A 10,545-nucleotide genomic window follows, 5' to 3' on the forward strand; every position below is an offset into this window, starting at 1 on the left:
GTATGAAGATCATGTGCTAGATTATTAAAGAGATACAACCCCTCAAAAGGAGAAAACACTATTTGAGATTACATGAGATGGAGTCCTCAGATATCGAGGTCGATTATGTGTTCCTAATGTGGTAGGGTGAGATAGAGTACTCAGATATCGAGGTCGATTATATGTTCCTAATGTGGCAGGGTTGCACCGAGAGGTTATGGGACGAGCAATAAGAAAGTAACCTAGAGTTGTGTAGCACACCTCGGTAATAATACCAAGGCTATAAAATGAAATATAGCAATAGTCATACATTCAGTAAAGTACCAAGTGAATAGCTTAAGTATACCTATATATGCCCAGAGGGACATCATGTCATAGTTCTATATATGTATTCACAAAGTGAAGCCAAGAGATTGGCAAAAAGCTGGAGGAAAAAAAAGAGAGAAGAGTCGTGCATAAAAGGGCATAGTCATATAGGATACATCATAGAAGGTAGTCGAAGTTATGATATTGGAAGAACTCCGGCCATAATTCGAGAGGTGAGAATAGGCCTAAAGGGGGGGAATGCCCTGGTTAAATTTATTCACAGAACAATTACCTAGATGACAAAGGACAACATTAAAGTATTCATAAGAGCCATATGGTATGAGAATGGGAAGCGCATCAGTCAACATTCGAGGACGAATGTTCAAAAGGGGGGAATATTGTTACAACCCATATTTTTGTACCTGAAAGTACATCGTGAGTCAATTGATGTAAGCTAAAAAAGGATTAAATCCTTCTACAAGGACAAGAAAGGTTTGCGAAGTGTTAAGTAAGTTAAGATGAATATGAGACTTGTTAATCATGATTTAAATGAGTTTAAAGCCATGATATGACTATATATGATGTTTGTATATGAAGTATAAAGTTTGAGAAAAATCGGATTTAAGTTGCGGAAAAACCCACTAAGGATTTGCCTTGTAATGAAGCTTGAGTAATAAATTTCATGTGCTATATGAGGTCTTTTTGGGACATATTATATATCAAATTGAAGGTCTTAGAATTTCGTTTCCAACGCTCTTAACTGTTTGCTCATACGACATCCGGATAAAAAGATATAAGTATTTGAAAAAGGGCCAATGAGATGGTGCCAAGTAGCACCTTTTGACTTTTCAACCAAAATGTATATTTATCTTACTATGTCATCTCTTTCTTCATAATTACTGAGAGCTCGACCAAATAAGACGCCTAACCTCACCCTTAAGCTGTCCACAAGGTTATCCAACAAGATTATCGTCTGAGGCACGAAATCACGAAGCAATAGCACTAGAACGATCCCCACAACGTAAGTATCGCTATATGGCCTCTCTTTTTCTTTGTAGTACGAGTTTTGGAAGGTATTTTGAGGTTAATAAAAATTTCTAATATCTGGTTTCAATATCTTAAACATCAAGGAAGATTGATTAATTTATTTCATAATAGTTAGAACTCACGGGACGGTGATCGAAAGCCGTGAGTTCGAGTTATTTGATTTGTAATGGACTGTTTTGTGGGCTGTTTCGTGTAGCTTTTGGGCTGTATATTTTGCTACTATTTAATGGATTTTTTGGAAGATAAATGGTGTGGAGAAAGACCATTTAATGATGAAATAATGGATTAATCATTCTTTGTAATATTTTCGGGGTGTTGGACACTACTATAGTCGTCGTTTTTTGTATGAATTGATTGGGGTGTGTTGGGCTGTTGTAATCTAAATATAACATGGATTTCGACTTGCATCCACTGTAATTGGTAATTATATTGTGTTCCTACAGGCGCTTAAGGTTATCTTGGCATTGGTTAAGTTAAATGGATGAAATAGACATGAACTAGTGAATAAAGTTGCTAAGTAAGAATAATTGGAGTTTGTGGATCATTTTCTTTGTTATGGATATATGGTATAAGGCTGGAATTATTGATGAATAACTTCATTATCATGTTAATGATACTATTAAGTTAAAGTAAAAAGTCTATAAGGGAAGATATGAGATATACAAATTCTAATTGGAGCTTGTCGCTCGTCGTAAAATAGTTATGACTTGTTGTTGTTTTATGGTGTCTTGTTATTGATAATTATGTATTGCTGAATTTTTCTGGTAATTGTTGTTGGTATATGATATTGGAGGAGGCTCTTGTTACTGGGGAGATGCTGCCCAGATTTATATAAACGGGCTACAAGTTTAAGTTGCAGACTTAGCCTTTATTCAACACTGATTTTGAATCTCCTTATGCAATGGTAGATTGACTTGAGTTGTTTGAAGAGTAGTTTGGGAGGTATTAAGGACTCACCATGGTTAAGGTATGTTAAGGCATTTCCCTCTTTCTTTTGGCATGATCTAAAGTGAAATGAATACGCTATTTCATAACGGATCTACTCTAAGAAACTAAGGTTGCCCATGTTGTTCTTTCCTTATAAAGTTATTTTAAGCAAGTATGTATGATCGTTGAATCCTATAGAAGCTCATATTGATGGTATGATGTCCATAATGTTAATCGAAGGTGCAACGACCTTAAGTCACTCCAAAACGTTTAGAACGTGATTCTATGAGTCTAGCATGCATTATATATAGTATCTATTTTACTCTACCGAGCCGCGCTATAGTAGGACGGGTATGACACCTATTGTGCAACCACTGATCAGTTGGGTTTACCGAGCTCCACGAGGCCGGGTACGATTTTACCGAGCCTTATGATGGCCGGGTACATTTTTACTGAGTCCTCTTTGAGGCCGGGTACGATATGATGATGCTGATGATGCCTATAAAGGCGTATGTTTTTAAAAGTTTATGTATATATATATATATATATTATGCATTTCATGTCAGTAGCCCCCAGAATCACGCAGATGTTACAGGTTGTATCTCCTCTATATCTCTTTATATTACTGTTCTTGTTTATGCTTTCCTGCCTTACATACTCGGTACTTTATTTGTAATAACATCCCTTTTGCTTGGAGACACTGCGTTTCATGCCCGCAGGTCCCAATTGATAGGTTGACATTCCTCCGAGTAGGCTATCAGCTCAGTGGAGGTGTTGGTGCACTCCACTTGCTCCAGAGTTGCCTATTTGGTCAGTATGCTTTGGATATATATTGATTAGTATGGCGGGGCCCTGTCCCGGCCTTTATGATTTTATGTACTCTTAGAGGCTTGTAGATAGATGTCAGGTTTGTATGGCCTTGTTGGCCTATGTGTTGAGTTTACAAATGGTCATGTCGGCCTTATAAGCCCGTATGTCACATGTATAAGTTTGTATATCATGTTGGGTCGTCATATGTTGAGTATTCCCTTATGTTTTATTCTTGTTATCTCATGACGGGTTTCTGGCTCATTTACTCAAGATAGTATAATAAGAAAGATATGTTATGTTGGTACTCGGTTAAGTAAGGCACCGGGTTCCCGTCGTGGCCCTTTGCTTTGGGTCGTGACAGATATTTTATAAAAAAGAGAGAGGAAAAAGAAAAAGAAAGAGCCAAAAATCAGTAAAGATAGAAAGAGGAAAAGGACGTGAAATGCAGGAATAACGAAGAAGGAAACTCACCCTCAGAGCCATCCTGGATATACCTAGTGATAAGTCGAAATCCTTGAGCGCATGAAGAGTCATGTTCTCGGCGGTAGAGAAAAGTGGGGCAAAGGAAGGGACAATGCTCACCGTATCCTCCAACAAATCGCAGTCCAAAGGGACTACGATTGAGTAAGAGGATCCATCCGTTCTCACCTCCACCCGGGTAAGCCCTTTGTCGAATATTCTCACCTCCTCGGGATTGACATATGAGCCGGACTCATAATAATCTATGACCACTCTTTTCAACCTCTCCTCAACCTAAGAGGGAACGTTGGCCTGCCCTGACGTTGACATGTCACTCCTCCGAATGATCACAGCCACCTTTGGTCGCTCCCCTTCTTCCACAGAGGTGATCTTTACGTCCGAAGAAAGAACGGTCTCTGCGTCCAAAGTCGTACCGCCCCCAGCTCGGGTTCACCCCCGCAGGCTCCTCATCCTCGATCGCTCATCCATCAACCTCTATTCTTCGCCTTTTCAGCGAAGCTTCTTTGTCTTAGCCATGGTATGACTCATCCACCAAATGAAACATTGTAGAAGCTGGAATCTCTGCTAATAGGGCAGCAGCTTGGCGGCTAGGCCCACGCGAGACTGGGGTCTGAGAGGTAACAATGGTCTGAGCAGGCTCGCTTGCAGCCACAATAAATATAGGCCCGGTCGAAGTACTTGACTGGCAAAAAGCAGGAGTAAGATCCCTCGCCCTCCTCGAAGCCCTTCGACCTACCAACAAAGAAAAACAAGTAAAAAATGGAAGGAAAGAAAGGACGATACAAATGTTAAAATTACTAAGATCAAAGCAAAGCGACTCACCGGCCATGGGTCTGCACCAAACCTCTCATTAAACAACGACTACTCACGAATCCCCACCGTATGAGGCAAAATCTGACTCACCCAGTCACGAATGTCAGTGACTAGCGAAGGAAGGTCCTTCTCGGCTACAAAAAAGAAGAGAAAAGAGGGATAATAATTAGATCGCCAAAAAGAAATGACAAACAACTATTTGGGAGAAACACTTACGAGCAAAGTTCCACTTCTCGGGGAATCTGTTGGGGTTCGACACCACGTGCTCCATCCTCACGTAGAAGAAGTTGGCCCAAAAGTGGCGATTAGTTTTATCGTCCATCTTCATCACCAATCCCTTGGTCCCATGGTTGCGAAGGTGTATCATCGTACCCCTATGAAAACTTGGGCCGAAGAGGTGAAGTAGCTGACGAAGTGAAATCCCGCGGTTGGCCAGCTCCACATACTTGATAAGCATAAGGAAAAGCTTGTATATGTACAGGGAGAGTTGAGCCGGACATACACCATAGTAGCGGTAGAAGTCCTCCGTCAAGGAAGGAAGAGGAAGTGTATAGCCAACAACAAATGGGTACCAATAAAATGCCAGTACCCGGGGCGATGTATCTGCACTACATCACTACCAGTAGGAACGAGTTTGACATGGTCCAGAATTTACCATTTAGCCCTAAAAGAAACTAGCGTCGCCGCATCCATCTCAAAAATGACGGGTTCAGGATCGTCATCAGGTCAGTTCTTGAAGTCTGATCTGCCCCTTCCCGAACGTGGAATTATCTCATCAAAAGTGGAGAAATTCTCATCTTCTACCATGGCTGTTCCTTTTTCATGAGAAGGTATGTCCACAGCCAACACTACAGGATTAGTGGCTCCCTCAAGATAGATGATGCACTAGCCATTTTTCTGATTATGTGTATGAAAAGGAAATGCAAAGGTGAAAGAGATGACAATGGCGGAAAATGCTAAAGGACAGGAGAAAATACAGGTGTAGGAAATTTAAAGAAGAAGGAGGAGAAGCTTGGGGTTTCAAAAGCTTAAGAAATGCAGCAACTCAAGTAAGAAATGCCCATCCCTATTTATAAGAATACTGGTACCCTGATCGAGAAAGCCAAAAGTCGCCTCATTAATTTCGAAACAGAAAAGGTACGGAAAACGATGTAATGTATCGGGAACGTGCGCCATAATGACGCAGGATGAAATGACGTCATTTCAAACTGACGTAACGGTCAGATGTGGCTCTTGAAGCACCACATTGTCACCTCGCCATAAAAGGGTAATTCCTCGGCCGACATGCTCAGATTTCTCAAAATTACAACTGGCGAAGTCCGCTTATCGAGCTCGTCCAAAGACAACCCCGCCCAATCTTGTCTAAGAGATGATAACTAAGAGTTGATTAGGCCGAGGTCACGCTTAAGGAATGACATATTGGCGAGCTGAGTAGTTAAGGTCAAGATCGAACACTCAGACCAACCCAAGCGGCTAGTTTATTAATAATATATTTTGAAGGAATATCCAAAGAATATTTTCTGCACTTGTATTTTCAGTTAAGTGGGGGAAATATCCCATATAAGTAGGAATAGAGAGAGAAGAGAAGGGTATGTAATATTCCATATGATAAGCTCTCTCTAGAAAAGTTGACTCTCAAGTAACTACAAACTTTGTCTTTACAAAAGATTTGATTTGTTGTTGGTCCCAAGCTTTCTCACATCAGATCCTAGAAAGCTTTCTATACTCCCACGTTGATTGCCTTACAACATTGTCAGAGAGAGAATCATCCACCTCATTGAATATTTGGATGAATCATTCTCTCTATTTATATTTATTGTCATTTACCATATTTATTGCTTGTCATTATTCCCTCATTCATTCATAACAATATCATTAAACATCCCCTTGGTATTTAATAGCTTTGAATGCGGTTTTAAATTATTAACGTCTATTAATCTCGGATCTAGGATTTATTATATTTAACTAGGATTTGTCCATTATCATTTTATTTAATTAGTTTAACAAAAAAACTTAATACTTTTTGGTCAAACAGTTGGATGAATTCCGAAATGGAAATGGAAATTGCAACCATTGGTTATATACATAAATTTTAAGTATGTTCCTGATTTAGAGTACCGTGAGCTTCTGCACATTAGTTCTTTCTAACCCTAGCAATGTCGCAAGTATTAGGATTGATCATTAAATTACAGCAACATGCTAAGGCACTCCTGGCCTAAAAAACAAGAGTCAACATTGGGAAATAAAAGGCAAAAGACCTCATTTTGCTCGATCTCTTTCATAATCAATCTAAATCTTTTTATCTTTCTTAAACAAGATATATGAATCGCCAGAGTCATCTGGATTTGTTATACAGACAATTATCTCTACTGTTGGACTAAAGGAATCACTTTTCACCCAGCCCTACCTACTCTATGTTCGAGGGAGAGGCTGGAACCGAAAAGTAATAACAAAAAAAAGAAGTTGAATCAAAATCTCGGATGTATTATAGCTCATGAAAGACAGATTCCACAGGACAAAAACAAGTTACTAATAGTCTCAAGGGAAAGCCCATGACCTTCGTCATGGACCGTAGGACCTATATAATGCTATATAAGTTGTTGAATGAATCAAATGCTCAAAACAGTTAGAAAAACTAGAACATAACATTATTTTCTCAACTCTTCAAAAATTAAACTCTGAAATCCAAAAACTTTTTGATGCCTATTTTCTAATGAATAGAACATAGCAACCAACGGAAAATTGATCAAAATTCCATTTAGGCCACATGTACTGTGGATTGAACATTAGTACTTGTGAAAGGCTTCCCTCTTCCCATGGTAAAACCTCTAGTTCCATCTGGCATTCTTGGCCCTTTTGTAACCTGTCTCACTGGTCCTTCACTTAGGCTAGGACTACTGTTGCATTGTGGAAGTGCTGCAAGCAGTCCTCGTCCACCATAAATTTGAGTACGCGATCTTAATTTCCCACGCCCTTTATTCCATGCTTTCTTGTTAGTTGCCATGCTTTCTTCAACCTAGCATTTGTAATAACACAAGTTTAGCATCCAAGGATAAGGCAGGTTTCCTGCTACGACGTGTTAAAATACACAAATTGTGTAAAAGTTCTATATATTAGAAGTGTATATATCTTAAGTCCTCCATATACAAAACTTGCCATCAGAAGAGAAAGTAGTAACTTTTTATATAGTTTAGCCATAATATTTGCTTACATTATTGCCATCAGAGTCCTCAGTCAATTCAGAATCTTCATCATCAAAACACCCATCAAAATCCGACTTCCTGCTCTTTAGAACAGACTTTGGCTGAAAAATATATACACCATTTCATAAAACTAATCAAGGGAGGAAGTTGGAGTATCACAAAGCAAATTGTGTGAATAAAAGTGATTAGAGAGGAAAGAATAAAATCAGACTTACTGAACGTCTAAGGAGCAATCTCACTCTTAGGCCCTTTCTCCAGTTCCTTTCATCATTTAACTTCTCTACCTGTTTAGTTCAAATACTAAATAGATTTAACTAAAAGGTTAAGCAAGTAAAACAAAAACTAAATTTTGGAGCTTAATATGTATTGACATACTGCTCTCTCTGCTGCTTCAGGATTCTCAAACTCAATCAGTGCATGGAGCTTTGAAGCAAACAAGAAAAAGAATAAAAAAAGAATGAGATCTTTCATCTTAAGGGGGAGAGTATGCTGTTAATAACTGATATTTGATTTGAGTTCGTCTTTAAAATACCTTGTTGCTAATGCCAATGTCTCCTCTAGCACGCGACGAGTTTGGATCCTGGGGATGGCATACACGGATGGTTTTGACACTTGAATAGGAAATATAAAAAGTCAGTTTAATTTGCTGCAGAAGAAACATATTATAGCCAAGATACAAAATTATCAATAAATTAAGGGGCAAGATATCACCTTCCAGCTACCTTGAATATTTTCTCAATATTGTGATGGGAGTGATCATCTGGTAAATTCTCAGCAACGACTGTACGTAACTGAAAGAAGGAAAGTATAAAGCAAAGGACATTAGCACTAAAAAATGAACCTACTCAAAACCATAGAATGAAAATATGACAGAATATTATTTCTACCTGCAAATCTTCTTTATCCTTGTCATTAAATGGAGTTCTTCTTTTAACCTTCTTGCCATCATTGCTTACAATCTTCATTCAAGTAAATAAAATCTAATTCGTTTATCGATGATCATAAGGAAATTAATACATAAAAATGAAAATGGAAATTATAAAAGTACCAGCTTTGTAGAGGACAGGAGGGCATGAGCAAGAGTCTGCTGGTTGGTGATTAGGGACTTGATTTTCTTTGTAGTCGAAACAGAAGAAATTGGGACTGCAGTAACACACATGTTTAAAATTAAAATGAAAAAAAGATATTAAAACAAGATTGAGAAATTACTTATATATACACACCAAAGCCTTCAGGGTCCTTATTCATCTGTTTCAATAAGTTCTCATTTGCCAGCAAGCTCATGTCGCTAAGTTGGTATTCAACCTATATAAATATATTAACCATCAGATTATGGAGACACAAATGTGGAAAAATGAAAAGAAACAAAAGCTAATAAGCCTGCAGAAACGAACCATGCTAGAGAAATATTTAGTGCAGAAATTGCGATTTTCGAGGTCTAGGTTCTTGTTATATATGCAGACATCTCACATCGATTCAGCGATTAATAAATGGAGTCCATGCATTGTATTTCACTCCTCTCAAACAATTCATTTTCTCCTCATGTGACTGATTGGATGACAACGACGTTTTTTGGGACGTCAAAATGAGAACTTTGAGTGTCAAATTACAAACTCAAATAACCACCCAATGGCGTGGTAGAATGATAAAGGTTATTTCATCCTTCATTAAAGGTCTCGTGTTCAAGGCCTGAGAATACAATCTCTTCTGTAGGGAGCTCTAAAACCCCATAATAGTCTTTCTATGATGCAAATGTGGATTAGTCAGACTGGTAGATTTTGGACAATGATGGAAGAAAAACGAAAAAAAAAAACAAGTAGCAAATATTTTCAACATGCAAGATTTAAAGGAAAGAAGAATATAATATAAGATCAAATCAGGAGTAGTGCAACACCAATTAACAACAACAACAAACCCAGTATAATCCTACGAGTGGGGTTTGGAGAGAGTAGTGTGTACGCCGACCCTCTCCCTACCCTGAGGGTAGAGAGATTGTTTTCGATAGCCCTGGCTCAAGGAAAGAAAAAGAAAGCAATAACAACAAGCAATACCAACAGCAAGATAATAAGAAAACCAATACTAACACCAATCAAGAAGTAAAAAATTGAAATGGAAATATCAATACCTGTTTAATGATCTTGTTCTTGACCTCTTCAGGAAGAACATCCTTCTGACTCTGGCCCATAGCAGAGAAACTTTGATTGGGAACATAGGAAATAGTATCTTGATCACCTACATATAACCAATCAGAAGTAGCAGTACCCCCAGAAAGATACTGGAAATATGGGTAGAAGTAACTTGACATTGGGGTTGTAGTAGTATGGGATCTTGGCACAAACTCAGGGGCTTGGACATTGAATTTGAAGGAAGCAGTATCCTCCTTATTAGTATTCTTATTACTGGTTTTGCTAACATCCTTAGTTTCAAATTGTGTAGTTTCTTGAGTACATTCATCAACTTTCTCAGGACGTTGCAGTTGTGCCATTATTAATTAAAAATTTCAGTTTTGTTTTTCTTCTTTTCTTTTTGTCTATCAATTTTTCTTGAAGATTTATGAACATGATCCTTATCAGTACTATTCACATCATAGTATTCTCTCACCTTTGAACTTGTTGAGTGGTGGACCGAAATAGTTGCTAGAGTATTTCCATAAGTTTAGTAACAGCATACGACCAGCTACTGAAACTTCATTTTTGTTACTTTCACAAAGACCGTGTTTGCAGGGGCGGGTCAAAGGGGAGTACGATAATGAGGCCTCACACTTGGACATATATTAAAGTTTGTACAAAATGTTTATATATAAAAAATAATATTGGCAAATGAAGTTTTTACAACAAAATCTAAGAAAATATATTGCAAACACATGGTTAATATTTTCTTAATTTGAATTAACTCGTATCAATAAAAAACAATACTACTATGTGAAGTAAAGGGTTTTATAGAAAAATACTATACTAAAGGGTCGTTTGGTAGGATGTAT

General features: G+C 38.0%; 1 protein-coding gene across 1 annotated transcript; it reads right to left on the minus strand.

The window, feature by feature from the left end:
* Nucleotides 1-6,825: 6,825 nt before the first annotated feature.
* LOC107826272 (la-related protein 6C-like) lies at nt 6,826-10,157 on the minus strand. Its single transcript, XM_016653236.2, has 10 exons — nt 9,691-10,157; nt 8,789-8,870; nt 8,614-8,708; nt 8,453-8,524; nt 8,277-8,356; nt 8,098-8,176; nt 7,941-7,988; nt 7,781-7,849; nt 7,574-7,666; nt 6,826-7,378 (listed from the first exon to the last, which is right to left on the minus strand). The coding sequence occupies exons 1-10, from the start codon at nt 10,048-10,050 to the stop codon at nt 7,121-7,123; spliced, it is 1,236 nt and encodes a 411-aa protein (XP_016508722.1). The 5' UTR covers nt 10,051-10,157; the 3' UTR covers nt 6,826-7,120.
* Between the last annotated feature and the right edge of the window lie 388 nt (nt 10,158-10,545).

Source organism: Nicotiana tabacum, chromosome 7 (assembly GCF_000715075.1).
Source record: "Nicotiana tabacum cultivar K326 chromosome 7, ASM71507v2, whole genome shotgun sequence".
Lineage (NCBI taxonomy): Eukaryota > Viridiplantae > Streptophyta > Magnoliopsida > Solanales > Solanaceae > Nicotiana > Nicotiana tabacum.

Excerpts from the sequence above, each read along its gene's own strand:
- LOC107826272 (XM_016653236.2), bottom strand. The coding sequence starts at position 10,050 with ATGGCACAACTGCAACGTCCTGAGAAAGTTGATGAATGTACTCAAGAA. Across the intron at positions 8,871-9,690 it reads AGAACAAGATCATTAAACAG|GTTGAATACCAACTTAGCGA; the intron begins GTATTGATATTT and ends ATATTTATATAG. Across the intron at positions 8,709-8,788 it reads TAAGGACCCTGAAGGCTTTG|TCCCAATTTCTTCTGTTTCG; the intron begins GTGTGTATATAT and ends GTGTTACTGCAG.